The sequence below is a fragment of the Streptopelia decaocto genome (assembly GCF_964273445.1).
Source record: "Streptopelia decaocto genome assembly, chromosome: 7".
Classification (NCBI taxonomy): domain Eukaryota; kingdom Metazoa; phylum Chordata; class Aves; order Columbiformes; family Columbidae; genus Streptopelia; species Streptopelia decaocto.
The window spans coordinates 57,963,610-57,987,178 of NC_138661.1; the positions used below are offsets into that span (position 1 = coordinate 57,963,610).

At 36.7% G+C, this 23,569-nt stretch overlaps 1 protein-coding gene across 1 annotated transcript in view; it reads right to left on the minus strand.

The window, feature by feature from the left end:
- IRAG1 (inositol 1,4,5-triphosphate receptor associated 1) overlaps positions 1 to 23,569 on the minus strand; it is a 74,427-nt gene that overhangs the window by 25,490 nt on the left and 25,368 nt on the right. The window contains exons 4-11 of the mRNA XM_082059570.1: positions 19,404 to 19,457; positions 18,499 to 18,682; positions 11,812 to 11,912; positions 8,969 to 9,039; positions 2,726 to 2,899; positions 1,638 to 1,715; positions 1,162 to 1,211; positions 718 to 759 (exon numbers count right to left, since the gene is read on the minus strand). Coding sequence (XP_081915696.1) covers positions 718 to 759; positions 1,162 to 1,211; positions 1,638 to 1,715; positions 2,726 to 2,899; positions 8,969 to 9,039; positions 11,812 to 11,912; positions 18,499 to 18,564 — 582 coding nt within the window. The 5' untranslated portion in view covers positions 18,565 to 18,682; positions 19,404 to 19,457. The remainder of the gene's footprint in view (positions 1 to 717; positions 760 to 1,161; positions 1,212 to 1,637; positions 1,716 to 2,725; positions 2,900 to 8,968; positions 9,040 to 11,811; positions 11,913 to 18,498; positions 18,683 to 19,403; positions 19,458 to 23,569) is intronic.

Below are 23,569 nucleotides of genomic sequence, written 5' to 3' on the forward strand. Positions count from 1 at the left end.
TCTTTTCTTACTTTGTGTGCAGTACTATAGATTATAACTTGGCAGCAATCTCTGCAGGAGAACTGGCAAAAGAACATGTGCCTATACCTTGGCTACTTCGGTGCAGAATCTGTATTTGTCTAAGGCCACTTGTGTCAGCAATTTAAGGCAACCAACATGCAATCTAACTTTGAGCTCTGACTTAAATATGTTACTACTCCTCTCCTTTATATAATAGTTACTGCTCCCAAATTCTGCTGCCATACTGTTTTGTTTAAGTATTGCCTAATCCATTCACAGCAAAATCTCTTTAAAGAGCCATCTGATATTACCTAAAACAAATTAGGAAGCATTCATATAAACTGCTGTGCCAGTAGTTGTGTGAGGCAGTAACATCCCATCAGGTGCACGGAACACGAGGTATAGGAACTAAAGGAGTCTGGAAGACGATGTCTGTCTAGAACACCAGCATACACCAAAGTGGCTCTAGCAGATATTTTTAATTACAAAGCTATTTAATATGTTGATTTTAACTGAGCTGGAACAGGGTGCATGATAGGATGCGAAGGCCAGCTGTACCTCCACTACATCTGCAGGTGCTTCACAATTTCTTAGAGCAGTACCATTTTTCTTCTCACTCAGTGAACAGTTTCTTAGCTTTTTAGTCACACAAGTCTGTCACATGAGTGCCAAGACAAACAGGCAGGTGTTGTTCAACAGTTAATGTGAAACACTTACCTCTGCAGTTTGCCTGTCATCTTCTTTCACAGTTCTGTTATTCTAGGAAGAAAAGTTGATCTACAAGTTATCTTTCATATCTATGTTGCAAATGTTAGATACAGATACTAATCAATGAACTTGGAATCTCTTAATTTTTACACTGGTTGTCACATTTATTTATGAAGTAATTTTAGGGATTAGTTTTTTCCATAGATTAGGATTATATTGGCTCTTTTTCCATTTTATGCACTAATCAGATCTCTGTGATCCTTCTGCACCTGTTACCTCATGGATTTTTGTCTTCAGAGTTAACATTTATTAGTCCCTCACTCTGCAGAAGAAGACAGAAATAATCCAATCTTGGTATTCAAAACACCTCATTTTCCTTTGAGACTAATATGACAGCATAATGTAATATAGTGATGTAATAACCAGGTTATATGAAGACTGTTCATTTCTTACCTGTCCTGGGGATACTGACTCACTGTTAGTGGTTGTGCATACATCAGACCCTAGAAAGACACATGTATAATTATGGCATATCCTGATGTTTTGCTCAAAATTTTTACTACTACAGCATTAGCAAACACATATATGCACAGTTCCACGTAATATATTAAGGACAAAATTAAAATGTGGACAATACTATTGAAAAGAGGGAAAAAAATCTAAAATATAGTAAGTGAAAGATCATTAAAGCTTCTCAAAATTCCATTATTGAAGAAAAAAATAGAACATGTAATCCAGCAGCACCACAGGAATAAAAATGTAATTAAAAAAACCCATAAAAATATATTTTGTGGGCATTCATGAGCTTTGTAATATTTAAGAGGAGATGCCTGAATCTATAGATTTTGACTTCTCCTCAAGATATATTAAAAACGACATTTTTTATTACCTTTATAAGTTAAAGTTTGAGCCTGTATAGATAATTTTACCTGCTGGAACTGGAAGAGTGAGAGAGTTGCTCCGAGATGCTACTGGTGAAACTTTAGGACTAAGTGTAGGGGAAACTGCTTCATTAAAACAAAGACAAAAACAAACAATAGAGGTAATTTTACTTTCTGGCTTGTAGCTTATGAATTTAAAAAATTCAGATAGGATTAAAACATGAATCTCATAGTCATCAGTTGTGTTTGTCTAGGACCTGACAAGTCATTTTAATTGTCACAATGTACTTGGCAATTAGGAACTTATAGCACCGTACAACTGCCATGAACTAATACAATTCTGTTGATACACAGAATCCTTATTCTCCTCAGTTTTCTGATACTTTAAGCCCTGCAGAGAAGTAGACACAAGACAAGGTTTCACAAGGAATTTAGAATTTTTTTTGTAAAAGACAATTTAATCTTTTAAAATTTTTTTTCCTCCAGAAAGTGTCAAGCCAATTTTAAGATAGAACTTAGTTTTGAATTGACATTTCAAAGCTAGATGAAAGTCCTATTTAATGATAAAATGGTATTTTGTCCTAGTTTTCAGACACTTCATACAAGGGTGGGAGGGAAGTGGGGGGGGAATCAATTGACATTCTAGAACAAAACATTGTCTTCTGCTGTTTTTAAAGGAGGATTTGATCCATTTAGCTGAGTTTATTACTATGTTCAGAATAAAAGTCTGTGCCATTATCTCCGGGGGATTTGTTTTTTTCAGCAGTATGAATCTTGCCATTAAAATTTCATTTTATGTACAACAGGCACTTTAAGAAGAAAACCTTCACAAACAGGAGTTTGTGACAATTTTTTTAGATTCCAATAGAAATACTTCATGAATTCCTGCTACAGTGTCTTCAGAGTGTCATTCAGGCACTTAAAAACATTACACCATCTTCCACTGTTACATCTGAATATAGAGATGGGTAATTTCTGTTTTATATGGAACTTTGAGGGGCAGAAGAATTCTGGCCTTCAAATTAACTAAGCGTATGTATACATTAGCAATGTATGTATTACAGTAAATGCTTACTTACGCCTTTGCAGATGTTTGAAGTAGAATATAAAATCTTGTTTTCAGAATCTGCACCTACCTGTTGGTGACTCCGGAAGGCTGCTTCTTGACTTTCTGCCTCTGCGCATCAGAAACCGCTCACTTACTTTCTTTGCCTCTTCTAGTAATTCAAGGTTTTTCTTTTTGTCTTCCTCTGATATTTTGACATCTGGTAGCTGATCATTTACCAGATCAATCACATGGCCACTGTTGTCTGGGTAGAAACCACCAGAATTAGAGCTGTACTTTGTATTTCTAGATAGGTTGTGGCATTTCAGAGTAAAAAGTACAAAACATATCTATAAATTTAGCTTTGAGCTTGCATTTAACAAAAATACATGTCTGCTCATTTCTAATGTTGTTATATTCTCAAGTTTAGAGCAAGTTCTCAAAACCACAGATAACCCATTAAGATTAAGTCACTATGATCAAAGATGATCTGATATGTGAAACTGGCTTTTCTGGCTGTGCCTGAAATACAGTTTTTCTAATTTATCAGTAAAAGTGGCATTAGATCTATTTCAACTAGCAGTCGTGGCATTTCTATTATAGACTTAGTTTTTCCATGGATTCTCTATGTTCAGTTTTTCAAGGTTAAGGTCCCAGAAATTTACCTGGCAAAGATTTATGCACACTAATTTTAACATACAGTTGATTCCACCAAATAATCTACGGAATAAAGCGCACATTTTGGAAGAAGAGCTTTTCCCACCAATGCAGAAACAACAGTAAAGCTGCATCTGGTAAAGCTGCAGGCAGTAGCTGGTGAGCTGTAGTCTGAGAATCCAAAGAGCAAATCAAACTCTACCATGTGGTGGACCCGCAAGGATTTTCCAAAGGAATTGCAAATCCCATCAGAATATTCAATGGTTAAAGAAAGCGTTAGAGATTGCTTTTCCTCATGCCCACTTAACGTTGATATATTAGATATGGACCACAGTCTGAAAGACATTGCCCTACACTTAGACCTTTAGATTAATATGTTGTTTTCTAAACAACATTTTATTAGTTGTAGAAAGAATTGATTAATGTTTGGCTTCCAAATTGATCAAAACCACTACATTTTAAGCACCAATTTTTACAGTTCTCCAGGCTATGACTAAGCAAAGAATGTAGCCTGTTGTTGGAAAGGCCCTTTTTCTGTGTGAGTTGGTTTGAATGGCTTCTATAAGCATCTGGGTTTGTGTGGAAGAACAGTTACCTGAAAACAACAAGCCAAAGAAAGGAAACATGTATGCTGACAAGGTAGTGTGTGCAAGTTTTTCATGGGTTGATAAACTCTACAGAGCAGAGAGCCTGTTGGATCTGCAGGAACTGATAAACAGATCACCAAGAGACTGCTCAATTTGTACAAGGCCACTGGCACACACTAGCATCAACAACGGACTGCAAGGCAGACAGTTATTCTCAGGTAACTATAAGAAAATTTGTGACTGCATGAGTTAATTAACTATATGAGTGAATAAGTGATTGTGTTGTGTGAAGAGTTATCTGGTGTTAATAACAACTTGATCACATTAACAACAGCTTAGTGAAAAAAGAGTGGTGTCTATCTCTCTCTCCAGCTTGATGCCTCTGTTAGGGAAGAGGGAATCTATAACATTGCTTTGCAATAAGAAAAACTTATTAAAGAACAGCTTGGGTGGGAGGGAGTGAAGTCATCAGGTAATAAGAGAAAAACATTTTAAATTCGACAAGAGCCATTACGGAACAATCAGTGTTCAGAAAAGCTAAGGACATAAGCAAGCAGCGAAAACTCAAGGGGTTTTGTTTTTTGGGTGGGGTGGGGTTTTTTGTTTGTTTTTGTTTTTTAATTTCCATTAATTTAGTTCAGTTTCTAGACTGTCAAAAAGCATGTCCACAGACTGGATATTCTTAAAGCAATCTATTTTTGATGAAATATCTGTTCCGTTTTACACTAAGATTTGTCTGTTGAAAGTCTGAGAGGACTCCCATGGCACTTTCCTTGGGCCAGCAAAAGAGGAGAACTGCAAGGCACAGTACGTTCTATCCTCCTTGAACAGTTACTTTTTCCCACTACACTCAACGTCTTTGCCTTTTTATATTTGCCTTGCCTTCTGCCTCTTCACCACTCCCATTTGCCTTCCTGTTTGCTGCCATTTTCTCTTTTCCCATGAATTCCCTTTATTTTCTCCTGCTGTGTCCCATCTCAGCACCTGCTTACAAATGACAAATGTTCAAAGAATCACTTCATTATTTCAGGTATACAAGTTTATGATTTTGTACATGTTCATGAAGTTACATTTCTTTCAGCCAAGTCAGACCTCCAACAGTAACAGTTTTAATTAGAAACTGCCTAATTTGGAAAAGCAACATCTTAGAATCATAGAGCAATTCAAGTTGGAAAGGTCTGTTGAAGGTCATCTTGTCCAACCTGTTCAAAGCAGAATAAGCGGTGAAAGATCAGGTTGCTAGTCTTTCGAGATAATCTGGTCTTGAAAAACCTCTAAGGATGAAGAATTCAAAACCTCTCTGGGCAGATTGTTCTAACACTTGACTCTACAGGGAGGAAAAAGTTCTTTGTAACCACTTAGAGCTTTCCTTGTTTCAAATTACATCCATTGCCTCTTGCCCTCCTGCTATAAGCCTAGCTCTGTTTTCTTAATTGTCTTCTCACTGCTATTGAAAGGCTGTAATAGGTTTCCCCTAAAGCCATCTCTTCTCCAGGCTAAATGAGGCCACCTCCTTCAGCCTTCCTTCATCAGGCAAGAGTTTCAGCACCTGGTCCACTTCGTGGCCCACCTTTGGATTTGTTCCCATTTATCAACTCACTTTTTTTACTGGAGGTCCTAAGACTGGATGCAATTTTCTAGATGCAGTCTAATGAGTGCTGAGTAAAGGGGAATGAGCATTTCCTTGATCTGCTGGGTAAGCTTCTGTTAGTCCAGTCCACGCCATTGTTAGCCCTCTTTGCTGCAAGGGCGCACTGCTGGCTCATGTTCAACCTGCTGTCTACCAAGGCCTCCAGGCCTTTGTCAGCAGAGTAGCTTTCCAGCCAGCCAAGCCCCAGCCTGTACTTACTGCAAGGGATTACGCTGAATTTGTCTTTGCTGAACTTCATCAAGTTCCTAGTGGCCCATTCCTCCAGCCTGTTTAGGTCTCTCTGAATTGCAGCATTGCCCTCAAGCACTTATTAATCTCCCCAATTTGATTTCATTTGCTAATTTTGATCAAAAATTATGACTCTGACTGAGTGCACTCCATCCTCCTCCAGGTCATTGATAAAGATGGAAAGCACAACTGATTTTCTTGAGTGGGTTCCAAGGCACAGCCAAGGGCTGACCAGAGCAGCTGGCACAGGAGCAGGCTGGAAGCAAAGCTCTGGCTTCAGCACAATGACATCTGGAAAGGTTTATTTCTTTCTGAGAACACTCTCCTTTCACTAAAGTCCAGGGAGCATATGACCAACCAACCAGTCACTACCTGCAGAGCCAAACTATCCAACCATTATTTTATCTGTCCAGTTGTCCCCCCATCCAGACCATAAACTCCTAATTTAGATACCAAATTTGGGGGGGGAACTGGGGATGGGGGAGCAGATCTTGCTGCTGCCTCTTCAAGTATGGAGGGATAATAATTATTTTGTGTAAGTCTGATTTCTATAAGTATAGTTCCATAAATTTGTTTAGTTTCCACAAGTTTAGTTACCTCTAAAATCAACTTCTGGCAAGCAGGGTAGGTTTTTAAGTGTTCCAAGTACCCTTAAGTGGATTTGAGCTGATTTATGTGGATCTTATCTCCATCTTAGTTTTATAGGACGCATAAAGGAAGTTTTCCTTTGAATACAAGCAGCCAAAATCCACATTTTAGTCATTAATTTAAAGGACCAATCACAAAACTGGAGCAGATGCACAAGAAGTCACAACTCTTTGAAGCCTCCTAACAATCTTTCACAGGCCTTTCTCTCAACTACATTGTTATAGGCATACTGATGCAACTGAGTACCCAATCATGAAAGTGTCAGAATCACAAGTTAGTAAGGATTAATTCTAGTTGTTACTGATACAAATAGTTAGCACCTTCTCTTTGCATGGCTGAGAAGTTAACTCTAGTACAACAGTGGAAATACTACTTACATAAAATATTTTATTACCTTATTAACAAAAAGGATGTTCTGCTGAATTTAAAAGTCTCCAATTCTCTATTTGTGTGAAACTAGCCCAGGATCACAGGTATATAAAAGTATTATTGCATTTTTGTCATTAATTCCAGCAAACTAATTGTCATAAATCCACACAAACAAAAATAAATGACGTGTAATAATACATTAAATTCTATCAGAAAGGGTGCTTGCCTCTCTACTTTGAGAAAGAAAATGAAAAAAAAATAAATCAAGTGAATACACTGTTAACAGTAGAGAGACTTTGTGCTACTTTCAGAGGTACTGATTTTATTTTTCTTCATGCAATAGCTCCTATACAAGAGAAAGTAGAAACATACCTATAATTCAGGGAAAGCAGACCTAGCTGTAGCCATTTTTCAACCCTAGGGATGCACGATCTGCTATCAGCAGCAGATCAGTGCTGCTTATAAGAAATGTTTGCTGATACTGACAGGAGTCCCATCGCTAATGGAAAATTCTGAAATGATCTGTGAACCCCCATGCCAAGGTTCAATAGATTGATCAAGAACAACTCCGCACATGTGACTTTGTTAATAAAAATGTGCTAAGAGGACTTATTAATCAGAGTCCTAAAGAGAATCTCAATTACTAAGAGGAATTTGAGTTGATAAAACAGAAGTTTTATCCTGAATATTTGAGTATCAGAGAGGTAGCAGGGATCTGATGTTTGCTGGTGCTTTAGTAAAGAAAAAATCCATTCCAAGCTGCCTAAGAACTAGATTGCTTTCTGATAGTAAAAAGGGTCCTTCCCTTTAAAAGCCTTTGGAAGTATTGGAATAGTCACCTCATAAGCTCAGCTTTACGTGTATTTATTTTTTTTTAAGGTATGAAATGTTCACACAAGGCCCTGATTTTACAGAAAACTGTTTTCATGCAAGGTATAAAACAGTGATAACTTGCTTAAGTTAAAGGTTGGGAGAAAGTAATGTTGTAAAGATAAAAATAGTTTAAAAAATTTATTCTAAATTTCTGATTCCCCTCCCCCGCATTTTGGTAGGAGGCCTCATACCCTTATTCCCTCATCCTTAACATTCTATAGTATAAACATTCTATCAACTCTATTAATCTTTTACTTTATAGGAAATACATAAATGGAGACAAGTAACAATCCAAAAGCAAATGGATGAAGGTTAAGAACTGATGCAGGCTTTGCTGCTGACTGAACAGGATGAGCATTTATCTCAGTTTGCAGTACTCACAAATCCGCATCCACACCATTAGGCCCTTTGAATAACAATTTACTCCACAGATAGCTACCAGAAAACTAATAGAACTAATGATGTGGTAAGAGACTCATTAGCAAGTGAAGAACTGAAAAAAATCTTCCCCTGGAGAGTTTGTAGTCATTTAAGGTTTAATCTGATATGATAGCCAAACTAAATAACTTGACAGTTAAATGTCCTTTAAGGGTCTTGCTAAAAAAAACGTTGTTCAGAAGTCACAAAAATAGCACTAGTGAACAGTATTTTGCATAAAACAAAAATTTTAAGCATAACTCCAGCTTTCTAACAATGTTGAGCTAATCCATTAATCTTTAGCTTGGAGGAGACTGAGACGTGACCTCATTAATGTTTATAAATATGTAAAGGGTGAGCCAGGCTCTTCTCGGTGACAACCAATGATAGGACAAGGGGCAAATGGGTTCAAACTGGAACACAGGATGTTCCACTTAAATATGAAAAGAAACTTCACAGTGAGGGTGACAGACACTGGAACAGGCTGCCCAGGGGGCTTGTGGAGTCTCCTTCTCTGGAGACATTCAAAACCCACCTGGATGCCTTCCTGTGTAACCTCATCTGGGTGTTCCTGCTCCGGCAGGGGGATTGGACTGGATGATCTTTTGAGGTCCCTTCCAATCCCTGACATTCTGTGATTCTGTAATCTATCAACTTTCTGAAACTACCAATACCCATATTTCCCTGACTCGCTCTGCATGCAATCCACTGAGGATCATAAGTGATCACGAGGATCATGAGTGATCACAACTCAACACACTGTCAGCAGTCCCTGTGTGTGCATTAGACAGTACGCTCAGGAAAAAAACTGCAGTCAAGACAGCCAGACTCTATATTTAGGTCTCTATTGCATGTCACACTTTCTGAGAAAAGATCCTAGTGTAAGTGAATAATCGCTTCTTACCAACAGAAGTCAATGAATTTGTTGGACTCCTAGTGGCACGGTTAGAATGTCTCCTATGAGGACTACGAGGCCTAGAGAGAAAAATGAACAAACAGAAATTAGGGGGGTATGCCACAAAGAAACAGAAAAAAGTTCTACTTCTCTATAAAAAGTTGACATACAAAAAAAAAAAAAAAAAAAAAGCGTTTTCTTTGATTACAAAAATAAAAACAAAAAGCTTTTACTGCAATTCCTCTCATCTCCAAACAACTGATAAATGGAGGAAGACTGTAGAAACAAGGAAAATCTCAGAAATTGCTCTCATAAAGTAGTTGGCTGATAACCTCATATACTGTGAACTTCTGATTTCTCAGAAAAAACACATTTCTTTAGTTCATTATCATGACTTAAAACTCATGTAAATATCTTACATTGTAGGGGGGAAAGAAAAAAAAAAAAAAGAAAAATTAGTCTTTGTAAGTTATTAGTGCTTCCTAAACTAAGTTTTAAGATTGAAATAATTTCTTAGGCTCCTATATTGACACAGCAATATGGGAACTTTCTAGATTGAAAATCAGGTGAAAGTCTCAAATGACTGCAGGAAATTAAATTCTGACCCAGCAAATAATGCTGCTCTTAAAGGGCTGCATTATAATCCCGACTCTTAAATAATCTTGAAGTTTGGAGAAGTACACTTTAAAGATACAAGCAAATTATTGTCTACATCTATGATCAATACTTTCTGATTAGTTTTTTCTCACACTTCAAGTCTAATGGCATTAAAAATCCCAGGTCAAGAAGTATGCTTTATTAGAAGACTGAAAATAACTTTATTTTGACTCAAAATTGAATTGAAGTTTTCTATTTACAACAGATTATTTCCATTCAACAGCTTACTTTTACATACACTGAACCTCAAGGTGATATTGCCCTATCTACCTTGAACAGGTCCAAACATCTGCTTCAAAACTTACTGTACTATAGTATTCAAGCTAGACATTTAAGTGCTTCCAGCTATCTTAGAATCACTGTCCACTTGAATTTTCAACAGATTCCTATTTAATTTCAGAAGATGAGGAATGTGCTCCTATTGCAGATCCCAGGTGCTGCAGAAGTTTGTTTTGCAGCTTCACCCAAACAGTAGGAGGACTGAACAGATATGAGGGACGAAGGGAAAGGAAAGAGCTGGAAAAGAAGCCTACACTTGTTGCATCTCTTCCTTAGGTAGAAAAAAAGTCCAGTAACTTTGTTTATAATCCTTTCAACTCAGGACTGTAAAAGAACTAAGCATATCTTAATTAGCTTTAAAAGAAAATGTTAAAGATGCTGACCAATAATATAATGATATTTTAATATCTCAGAATATTATAATATAAAACAAAGTTAGCCAGCAATGTGAGACTACCAACAATTTTTCTAAGGAAAGAAATGATATACAATAATAGCAGCTTCACTAGCAAAACCTTCAGTTACATAAAACAGTGTGTGTTTTAAGTCAACAGCAAGATAATATGCACAAGACTGGAAGGTAGATTTATTCTGAAAGATATAGGAAATATGGTAAACCTGTCAAAAGAAGTTAAGAAGCATTTTCAGCAGTTCATAAAACTGTCAATTGCTAAACATAAAAAAGAAATAAAATACTTGCAAAAGCTATTAGTAAAAATTGCAACATATTTTTATGATCATAAGTCTTCCCTGGAAATTTTCTGCCCTCACATATAAGCCTTATTATACAATTTGTCATACATGGCAAGTACTTCTTTTGCAAAAAACCTTCCTTCATTAAAGCACACTTTAGTAATTTAAGGATCATGCAAACAGATTGTTTTTAAGAACAACATAGTTTGTTGTTGTGTTTCCTTTCAATAGACAAAACAATTACAACAGATTGCAAATATTGCTACAATGTCTATTTTTCAGCATGATACTAAGGATATTGTAATAAGATGGTAATATAGCTAGTTCTTTAATTCAAGAAGGGAACAGACAGCACAGGCTTTGTACATAAGATAAAACCATTTGCAAGAGCATACCTTGTGGAACTTAGATCTTTAGTATTTCAAAAAACAGTAATCTTTTTTAAAGTCTTACAATAACTAATTTCCTAACTCTACATCAGTCTACAACGTTCTTATTGGTTCAGTGGAAGTATTTATAGGATTAAAGGCAGTACTAGTGGTGTACATATATAATTAGTACACCAGAATTAGGGATTTAGCTACTAAAGTGAAAAATTTCCATAGGGGAAAATACTTCAGGAAACATAAAAATACTTAATTGTCCCATTTTGGTTGCTCACTGACTGGGTCTAAGTAAAGTTCAAGATTTGGACAGAAAGACAGTATTGCACGTTTCCATGCACAGAACATGAGGAATCCAACTGCAGTTACTCTTGTAGTAGGTACAGGATTGCAGTGCACATACACCACTATAGGTCTACAAAAGGCTTTGACCAAGACATTTTTTCCTCACCAGGCCATATTTTATTTTCTAGGAAAAGGATGGACTTCAAAAGTTACAGCTTTTAGTCCAAAGTATGCAAAACTTTAGATGAACTTTCTCATATTTCAGAATAGCATAATTTGAAACTAAAAAATGTAAATTAAAGTATATTGAGTCAGGTTGGCAGGCTTAGTATAGCATATGAAACTTTTTTAGTATCAATGATATACCTGTCCTCCCCCACTTCCCTGCATCCAAAGAATCATCATCAAAACGAAAAGACAATATGATCAAATTACAAATAGAGATACATCAATAATATTTTGTTACAATATACATTTCAATGCAACATTTTAGAAATGCAGCTCCTGGAATTACTGTACAATTTATGCATAGATTGGTAATGTATTATATAGTACCTGTTAACCAGATTTTTATCAATTTCTACATCTGGCGTAACAGCATTCTCTGGAAGAACAATAGAAGGTGTACTGCATGTTGTCCCTTCAACAGTTGTGTCCTGAATGGTTTGTGACAAATATAAAAATGTAGTTAAACAGAAATTCAAAACACTGAATATTGATGTTCTATGTGGAAAATAATGTGTATTGCTCAATTTAGCTAAAAGAGAAAATTATTGAACTAAGCGAGAATTAGCTCTTATTTGATAAAACAAATGTGAATTAGAAGCCTATACATAAATTGCGAAAAAGAGATGATGGAGACCTGGAATATCTGTTTTATTTACAAATTTTCAAAGCACACAAGCTAAACTCAATAAGCACGGAACTAATGACAAAGCTTTAAAACAGTAGACAAACTGAGTTTTCACAGAGCAAACCATTCCTCTGCTAAAGTACATGTACATCATTTAGTGAACTCGCAAGCTGAATGCAAGTGTGAAAAGCAGCAATGTATAACAGTGCTAAATTTTGCATATAAAACTTCCAAACGGTACTAGCGTGCAATGAAAGGTTGAATAAATGTAGTATTAAGAGTACACATGATATTAAGAAAAAAAATTATAATATTATCTTGTCAGTGTTCTATTTCTTTTTCCCTCCCATTAATTGGATTTTTTTTAATATAACTGCAATATTTAATAAAATACAATATATTTTTTAAGCGACAAAAGAAAGTGGCACTGAATATCAAGGTATGCTTGTCTTCCTAAAAAAATATGAGAACTTGTCCTGAGAATTTAATCTTACACCTTCTACCACAATGACCCCAATCAGCTCATGAGAAGGAATCAGTTTTCTGTGAAATATCCCAAATGGAAATGAATCAAGTTGGAACAAAAAACCCCAGTGGGTTTCTCATATGTCATAAAAAAATAATTACTTCTACCCTATGTACTACATTTGGATTAACAAAAACCAAAAGAAAAGACAAAACAACTCCTGTACTGTAGAAAGGCTAAGTAAGCAATCTTGTGTTCACAGTCACTCAAGAAGTTGAAAAAAGTGATTAATGTAATATCATGCAGAAGAGGGAAAGTGAAGGCACCTGTTAGAAGTTGCAGTTTTTATTTCAAAGGACAATCATGAGATGAGTAGAGCATATCATAGCAGTGTGAGTATTTATAGCTGAAGGGAAAGCTTTACAAAAGTGGCAGGGAATTGCCATCAATCAGCTTGTAAAATGTAAATATTAATTTCTAAATTCTCAAATCCTAGTTGCTTCTGCTAGGTATCATGTGTACAAATGTTTAGTTATTTGGAATTTTTTTTCCCCTGAAACTACGTCCCAGATTTTCAGAAGACATTTTTACTTTAGTTGGCATTGGACTAGATAACAGAATATAACTGAATAGTTTAACTTGGAAGGGACCTACAGCGATCATCTAGTCCATCTGCCTGACCACTTCAGGGCTGACCAAAAATTAAAGCATGTTATTAAGGGCATTGTCTAAATGCCACTTAAACACTGACAGGCCTGGGGCATCAACCACCTCCCTAGGAAGCAACACTTCTGGATTTTCTAAAAGAGAATGTTTGCTATCCATGGCACAAAGCAAATTATACTTGACTATTATAAACATAATTTTCCTTTAAATGAAAAAGCATTTGTTGTCAATTTTGTTTACTCCTTTTAAGAATGCTTACCTACTAGACGTTGACACAGGTGTAATGAATTTGAAGTAACATTTATTTTGGTAATATTCATTAAATAGGCAGGTAACAAAAAGCTGTAATAAAAGCACTAATTGAGGCATTTACAGAATGAAGCATGTAATAGCTCACAGTTTAACAAGTCAACATTTTAGAACAGAGAAAATAAAGTATTTTCAACTATTTGAAACAAAGGCCATCATTAATAATCGTTTCGGTCATCTACCGTTATGTGGAGAAACTAGTGGTCATAACGTTTGTTACCATAAACAAGCAGCCAAGAATATAAATTGAAATGCAATTATATGCATCTGGAAAGCTAACAGTTACATGACTGCTAATATCCATCAGATCCAATAGAACTCCTTTCAGCATCTCTCCCAGTGCTGCATTTTACTCTTGTTGAAATGATGTTTTTTCTGATCAATTCGAAGGAATCTAGAAGCCTTTTGAAAATTGTGTAATATTAAAGGACATAGAATAATGCTTCTTCCTCTCAAAGGCAATAAAATATACTTTGGACATCTGATCTAGGATTTGTGATTCTGTTGTAAATAGCATTTTTTTAGACTAAAATAAATACATTCCATGCTGCTCCACACTTCTATACTCATAATTCTCATATGACGTTCCTTGGCAAGTTCACATTGTCCGTCACAGGATAGCAGGATAGGAAACATGCCAAGAAAATTATACAAAGTTTACTAAAAGTTTACAAAAAATATCCTTGTAATGTAGGAAAACTTAGAATGCAAAAGCATGATCTATTATGTGATACAAGTGCAAGGCTGACATTGTATGATAATAGTTTGAAAGCAATTTTTAGTAGTATGCTCCAAAATGTTACTAAGTAACAACGTATTTTGTGTAACAGTCGATAAAAATTCAGGTGACTGCCCTTCTTCCAGGGCAAAGCAGCTGAGTACACATGCACATTCTTTATACTCATCTCATGACTGCCAAACAGCAAAAGCTTTTGAATGACATTACATCAGTCTTAAAGTCACTCAAGTCCATTTTAGGACTTTAAAACCAGCTCATTAAAAAGAAAAAAGGAAAAGAAAAAGGCTGTAGGCAAGGCTAGTTCAGGTCAGGTAGAATATATTAAGTGTGGTCAGCTGCTACAGCAGTTTGACTTGTACCCAGGTGAAAACTCACGACTCTTGTTGTGGTGCATTTGTTTAGGAAATGGCAGAGAGAACCTATAGAGCAGGAGTAACTACTCCCACATTTATATAATCCTAAAATTACGTTCGGCCCTTCGAAGCCAATCGCAAAGCTGATTTGGCCCTCAGTGAAAATGAGTTTGACACCCCTGCTATAGAGCATGAAGCTCCCAGAGGGCCAGCTGGCTTGAATCAAGCGAAATCTTTCTACTCTGCAGAGTGCTTGGGCTGCTACAGGCAGATCTTGGAAGAGAAGCTTTAACAGGAGGTTTGTGCTGTCTCACAGTGAGCACAAAGATGAAACAGAAGTTCTCCCCTGCCCACTTGTCACTGCCCTCTCTGTGTGGGCTTCCAGACAAGTCTGCTCTGCAGCTGTTCCCAGCAGCTGCCTCACCTCCCAGCACCAGTGACCTCCTGCTACCAAGTCCTTGCTTACCCCTTCTCCCAAGCTCTCCTCCTCTCACAAAAATATAGGGTAAAACTCACTGCACCTTTATGGCCAGGCTGGGAACTGATCCACCTGCTCTACAAGGATGATCAGGTGCCATCCAGTCTTGTGCAGGGCTGAGAGAATGGCACACGCAGTTTGGTCCGTAAGGGAAGATCCGAGAGGTTCAGGGATACTCAGGGTGGATGTGATCTACAGAGATTCTGGCTGTTAAGCTCTACCAAGCCCTCACTAAGCACACACAAAAAATGTGATTTTCAAAGTTTTATAATCTGGCCAAATTTGGATGGATTTGAAGGGGCTGGGGGAAATAAAAAGAAAAAAAATATCTCTAAAAGAGCTCCCCTGCCAAGACAGTCAGATGATAAAGCTTTACTGTATACCACCTGAATTCTTTAAAGCATTGGGGGAAATAAAAATCTGCCCTTACTCTTAGAAATTAAATAAAGGTCTGCACTGAATTTCAGAACAAATTTGGCCTGAAACAAACACCTATTTGAAAGGCCTCATGAAATTTACTCATCTCAGAGAGCGGTTTTGTGGGCGAGACAGGGTTTTAAACAGGCGTAGTTTCAGTTTCAGATATTTAAGTGAAGCGCTGAGCTGAGAGTTTAGCAAGCAAGGTAATGAAATTCAGTTGTAACTGCACTGAGTTGAAACAGATGGGAGATGAGACAAAATAAACATGGAACATGTCCTTCAGAACAGAACAGGTAACATGCAGTGATTTCATAACAGTGCAATACAAATTTAAATTGGAATAATAATAATAAGAAGAAATGCAGAAGCTTGAATGATGGAATAATCAGTGTATGAGAAACATTACGAACATCTGAAACAGACTCTTCCTCAGCAGCTAGAAGAGCCAGTATACAGTGTTTGGGATACAAAGAAAGGAGAAAGCTGGAAATAGTAATAAGGATTTTTAATTTAAAAAGAGAGAAAGATGGCAACTCACAACTGTCCCTGAAAGTGTAGGGAGATTGATAGGCCACCATAAGTCTTTTAACATAGCTGTTAAGGATCTAATTTTCTTGCTGCGGGTATGCACCACATGTATAGAAATTATATTTTAATACTAAAAACCTTAAATCAGTTTTTAAGTATATTGGTGAAAGCCTATTATTACTCTACGTGAAATAAATCTAATTAAATTAAAATATAGAAATGGCTAAAAATGACACGTAACTATGAAGTTCTATGATTTATGCTGGGAGAAATTATTCTGTATAAAACATTTCTAAAGTGTTCAATGCTTACTGTAACAAGACAGCACAAAAACTAAGAGTTTGACTATATTCTCTTAATACAGACAACATTTCAAACAAGATGCTAAAGTTCTTTGAATTACGCTAGCTGCCCTCATGCCTGAGTTAATGGGAATTTCACATCTACTCTCCCCAGGAACACAGAGCTAATGGATAATTTGATGAAAGTTTTTTAGAATGGTGAACACAAGCTGCTGTAAGAAATACTGAAATGGAAAATTGTATTTGTTTTCTCAAAATGACTTTGAGAAACACAACCCACGTCTTCCCATCATATAAAAGATACTTGAAGTAAGCAAGAAACTACACGTGATGTAAGGTTCATTTTCTTTTTCTCAGAACTGTTTTGTGAATGTGTGTGCATTTGTGCATGCAGGGAAAAGGTGAGGAAGCATCTCCTGAAATAGAATGAGGAAACTGTTAAGACACCAGACAGCACTTGAGATTCCAGACTTGGAAAGTTTTGTTAAATGGCAGAAAACAAGTCCACTAGTTGTTAATTCCTTCTGATGCCCTCTCCTTGCTTGCAAGTCCTTATCTCACAATGATAAGTTACTTATTACATAGTTGTGCTGTGGAATTTGACTGCAACAAGACCCAATAGTGGTAACAGGTATGAGAAAGATGGAATTCTCACAACAGGGGCTAGCTGCAATCCTTAAGTAGGCTCATGAGCAGTCTGTTGGCTAAAATCCTTCCACTGCTACTTTGTGCCTAAAAAATAACAATGTATCTACAACAAAGCGTTTTGTACAGTTAAATGATTCATGATGTATCACATTATCATAGTTCATTTATGACCGGTAGGTCATACAGGTCTAAAAGGCCTGTATAATGTAATCAAAATTATTATAATTTTTTTTTGTTTAAGATTAGGTGACTGGAATTCTTCATTTCTCCCATTTGACAAGCACACTCAGGATTATCTTCATTGATGCCTGCTAGCTTTTAGTATTTTTTCTCTTTGGGTATAGTTAACCAGCAAGCATTTTGTACTAAAATACTCTTCACATGGGTGAGTTAAAAAAAAAAATTAAATCTTCTTGACCTAATATATGTTCTCAGTTAATGGTCTGATGAACTTGCATCCATCTGGGGTGTTTATCTTAAGCCAGGAAACCAGCACTCAGCACAAAGTGCAATTTAGATGGAATGCATGACAAATCAGTGCAGGGCTCACTGCTGACAGTATTTTCCAACAACGTTAAAGTAGCGGATGTTTTCACCTAAAGTGTAGAATACAGTGTCCTCAAATCCAGTGACAGTGATACATTTTTAATTGAGGATGTGCCAGATTATAAATCCTCTCTTTCTTTACACCAGGTTGCATAAAACAGGATGATCTGGATAACCTGTGATTTTGTAATCACAGTAAGGTTATGTATTTCAGCTAAGCTAACAATTAGAAAAACCCAGCCACTTTATTAGAACATAAAATTGCTTTTTATCAGTGGCATAAATTATTCAGAAGGGAGAGTTATCATCTCTTATTGATATTTTTTTTTAATTATCTGCAAATAAAACATACAAAACCAAGTACGTGCCACACAGTTGAGCAGCAAAATGATGAGTATGTCTGGGGAACACCCACCTGCTCTCTGTATAGTTCCAGTATAAGTTCAGCTACTACTGTAGCAAATAAAGCACTGAGAAAGACTACAAACCAAAAGGCAGATTTCCATCTTTCACACGCACATGAATTGCATAGCATCTCCCATATATGTAAAGGCAACACTAGCTGTTTCAAGACTACTGTGAAGTACAAGCCTAAGGTATTTTCTCAAAGGTTAAAGTTAACTGTAAAAACAAAGGATATTTTTGGACAGCTTTGATATAAATGGTTCAGAACAGACAGACATATAAGCCTCCAGATAAAACTGATAAACAAGCACTCGAGCAACTTGAGTTCTCATTCCTTAGTCTAGAAAGTATTTGAAGAATTCTAAGAACATAAACTGAAACATCAATCATAGCTTCATCACTTAATCAAAACACACTAATACAAAGCAATGATTAGATCTTATTTTATAAATGCCTAAATATATACAAACTGGTTTCAGGCTTCAGGTTTCTAACAAGTGTCAGAAAACTCCTTTGTAAAAGTGCTTACTTTGGTTGGAGAACTGCTGTGTTGTGCCTCTTTTGATTGTCCCTTGTCTTCAGGTAAGGTTGGCATGGTGGACAGTGTGAAGTCCGTGGAACTGCAATGTGGACTAACAGGACCATGCACCGCTGAGAAGCTGTTTCAAGTTAGCCTGAAGGCATAAGTGCTGAGAGGCCTTGTGATCCGTAGGCTGTGTTAGATGCCAAAAATACAAATCAAGTTCATTTAAATCTCTGTGCTCTAACAGCGAGATCACTTTACAACAACAAACAGTATTAAGGTTTAAAATTAAAAATGCTATCTTGTGTTTTATTAACTAAGGCTTTCAAGGTCAAGTATAACTTAGTACATGCACTCAAAATAGACAATGTTCTGTTCTTGTTGCTATTTCCATCTCATCCCTCCATTTTGCAGGTTTTTTTATTTTTTCATTACTATGACTGTTTTGGCTGTGACCGAAGTACTGTCTCTAAAAATCCTATAAGAAGAAAACCACATCCTGGATATCTGCAATATGTCTTTCAGAAACTAACAAAGTCCTAACGGTACAAAGCATGATCTCAGATCTCAAAGAAAGGAGTAAAACTGGAAACCCAGATGGTGGCACTCTTCCTTTGAGCAAGAGCAAAGCCTGGGTGAATTGTGCAAAAGACTTGGTATGCATCTGCACAAGACAACACTGTGCAGGACACTTCTGAAGCAAAACAGCAGTAATGCCCAAATGAGGGAAAAAAAATAAATCACTGCCTATTAGCTGAGAAAATTCTCGTTATTAGTATCAATGGGAGCTACTGCCTTGACAAGGGTATTTTTAGTACTAAAGCTTGTCCAGTAGTCTGAAGGTGAGAAACATCAGGTACTAATCCTCATAGCTACAGTGTATGTATTACAAGACTTACTCTGACACCTACCGGATAGTTAAGGAACGGTCCTCATAAAGAAATAATTTGACTCCTTGGTGGTGCCTACAGATGAGAGACAATCCAGTTGTCAAAGACAGCCTGGTACACGGCTTCTGCCTGGACTCAGTAAAAGCTATCTAGATTCCCTTTACAGCTAATTCACAGCTCTGTACAGAATGGAGCTGTGCCTTCAAACAGTAACAGAACAACTTCAGTAGTGTGCCAAGGAGATAAATATACCCAACAAGCATAGATTCAACCTTCAAAACATGTTATCTTCTCCCCAAACAGAATTACTAATCTCATCTCTAGTATTTTACTCTTCTGGAAATCAAGACAGGGTGAACAAAGAGGTTGAGATGAGGCAATGACTTGAATTTCAAGGAACTTAGCACTGTAAGATTAACCTACAGTTTTCCCTTCCATTACAGGGAAGGGCAAATAAACATATTCGGGAACATGTCAGTTCATTGAGGCTGAGAATTAAAATTGACAAAATAGTTGCACTGATTAAAAAACAAAACAAAACAAACATTCAGAGGAAATACTGAAGCAGCCTCAGTAGTGGCAAGCTCCTCACCTCAGCTTTCACAGAAAAAAATCTGTGTTTAAAGCCTACAGAACGTGTGAAATCTTTGAACTATAGAAGCAGGTAAGCTCCGTGCTTTTATTAGAAATGTAATTTTCTCTTTTGCTAGAAGAGGAAGACAAGGTGACCTCACATTAAATTTAATGCAGAACTAACAGATTGTAAAAATGATCTCCACACGAGTGTGTTCTGAAAAAAACACAACTATTTCATTTAAGTTCCTTGATAAAGACAGTAGAAAAGATGCAGCATATATGACAATTATGAAGACTAAGATAAAGACTTTTTTTGAATAGTGAGCATAATTTTTTCAGAGCAGTATATGCTATAGGAATGGCATGTTTGAAGCTTTTGCAGACATTTTGAACCTGTTATGGGTGTATTTCTAGTTCTACTGCAATAAGTGGAAGCTCATGTTTTTATCATTATTTTAGCCACCTCTGACATTAAATAAAAGTAGAGGAAGCTTTCTATGAATAAGAGGAAGATTTAAAATGTTTAATAAGGCAAAATATGTCTAAAGTTCCTAATATGGTGGAAAACACACACATTTTAATAAACCCACAGAGATTAGGCACATAGCAATAGCATTAAACATCTCTGTGTTTCAACAGCTAAGTATTTTTGTATGAAAAAACAGTCAGCAACTATTAACAACACATGAAGATGAGATAGAAGCTAGCTAACTAAAAAAAGTGATATGGACTTGCTTTTCATCTCTGTAACAAACTCCTGGCATCCTACACAATTTCTGAGTTTTCAAGAACTCAAATTCAAACAAAAACAAAAAGAGAAGATATAAATTTGGCTGTTTATCTAATCCCTCTTAGTGTTTGCCTTATGAATGGTTCTGATAGGCTCGACTCAACAGAATGCTGGGCCTGAAAAAACAGGAATGTTTCAAGTCATGGCCAAAGTGTATTTGCAGTCCTACATGGAGTTGTATAAGGTATTGCATCAAAGTGGTTTATTCTCAGTCCTAGCTGAGGTACATACTAAACTTAAAAAAGTAATGCAAGTCATATTGAAAAAGAAAGAACTATTCACATCAAGTTTCAGTTCATTTTTCAGATTTAAAAAGCAAAAAAACTTTGAAAGAAAAAAAATAAATCAGCAGACTTGTCTAAGAATAGAAAGGGACAAATCGCGAGCTGTGTTGTCTTAGAGATGCAGCACAGAAAGTACAGCCAAGGGAGAATGGAGGGGAGAAAGATGACTTGATGCCACCTTAACAACCCCCAGATTTGGAGTGGACTGAGTTCAGTCCATCTCTGACACAATTAGAACCTTACCCTGACTTCCTTACAGAGCTATCTCTGCAAATAGGAAAAAACTCCAAATCTTTGTGGTGCTTATCAGTAGGAAAATTTCTTCTTCTGACTTTCCATTTTTTCCTAACATCTCTCCAGAAAATGCCAGTGCTGAGGACTGTATTGGAGCTGTGTAAGCTTGTCTGTAATTATTCATATTCTCAGGCCTCTTAAAACTAATGCAGTTTTTGCACATCTTGACTGCATTGCTATAGTCCTCTAAGGGCTACAATTTACCAGTATTTCAACAAAATATATAAGGACATAGTTCAATTCATAAGCTATATATATGATTTAGAACTCTTGAATGTTTGGGTTTTTATTTTTCAAACTAAACGCTTATTTTAAATCTGTACAGTGTTCTTAAAATCAGCAGTCCAGATCCTTTAAAGACTTTATGATGCTAAACCAGCACAAACATAACATCTTGTAAATCAAATCGATACAACCAATGGAGCCATCTTCTTGCTCCATGCTGTGCAATGAGTTCTGCCATTTTCTGTATAAATTACTGCCTTCTGATACTAGTAGGTTTAGAAATGATGGAACCTTAAGATACTTAGTGAATAAATGTTCTTCTTCCATCACCACTGAAGTGACCTTATGCCTATTAGATTGGGCAATGAAAATAGCCACAGTAAATGTCAATGAGAGTAAAAATATACAGAAAAAGGTTTTATGAGAACACTCTAACAAGAATTAGAGGGGCTTATCTTTATCTCTATCTCTATCTCATAAACGTAAATAAGAAAGGAAGGGAAGAAAGAAATGTCCTTGGAAAATACATTTGTCCTGGAAGATACATTTTTTTTCTTCAGTAGAGCATTAGGCAGGAGCACAGCCTTGGAACTCACAGAAATACTCACCTCTATCTACAAAGCCAGATTACAGCCTTTCTGAACCCTAAGCCAAAGTACAGAACGCATGACTACCCTGGTTCTAAGCCTGGCTCATCTGCCAGCTGAACAGCCCTTGGAATCATGTTGCCATTAGCTTTGCCAGCTTTCTCTCCTTTCTAGAAGCACAAACATGTTTCAGTCAAAGAAGGAAATTATATGTTAACAATACATGCAATACAGTGAGATGCCAACTGAAACAACTGTAAATATTGTCCCTGAAGATACTGAGAGGATAGATTAAAAAATACATCTACACCTTAAAAACAGTCAAGGTGCATGAGTTCATAGAATCATAGAATCATTTTGGTTGGAAGAGACCCTCAGGATCATCGACTCCAACCATAACCTAACCTAACTCTAGCACTAAACCATGTCCCTAAGAACCTCGTCTAAATGCTTTTTAAACATCTCCAGGGATGGTGACTCCACCACTTCCCTGGGCAGCCTGTTCCAGTGCTTGACAACCCTTTCCATGAAGAATTTTTTCCTAATATCCAATCTGAACCTCCCCCGGTGCAATTTGAGGCCAGTTCCTCTTGTCCTACCACTTGCTACTTGGGAGAAGAGACCAACACCCTCCATGCTACAACCTCCTTTCAGGTAGTTGCAGACAGCGATAAGGTCTCCCCTCAGCCTCCTTTTCTCCAGGCTGAACAGCCCTAGTTCCCTCAGCCGCTCCTCATCAGACTTGTGCTCCAGACCCCCTACCAGCTTTGTTCCCTTCTCTGAACTCTCTCTAGTATTTTAATGTCCTTCTTTTGATGAGGGGCCCACAACTGAACACAGGATTCAAGGTGAGGCCTCAGCAGTGGCACAGGTGAGTACAGTGGCACAATCACTTCACTAGTCCTGATGGCAACACTATTCCTGATACAAGCCAGGATTCTGTTGGCCTTTTTGGCATCCTAGTCACTAAGACAATTTTGAGATTATTTTGTTAGGCATTGATCAAACTCTGCCTGGCTTACCTTTATCCTATCAGGGGAAGTCATGAGATTATTGTAGTGTTTTATCAGAGTAAAAGATCCATCCAAAAATTCTAGTCTTTTAGAAACTGCAGGAGCTTCAAAATTACTTTTTAAAATTAAATACTTGTAGAGATTAACTCACATGTCACAAGAAGAGTGGATGTGGGCAAATATGCTAGTCTGCATGAGCTTTTTGCACCTACAAAATGGGTAAAAAAAAAACCTAAACAAAACAAAAAACCCACAACCAAAAACCAAACCAAATTACCTATCTTATTCACCAAATTCTGCTTATTCGCACATTGAAACGAAACAATATAAAAAAAAAAAAGTTAAGAAAAAGAAAGGAAGAAGAGAGGATGGAATGCTTTTTAACATTTTGGCCTGTTATTGTAAACTTGCTGCTTAA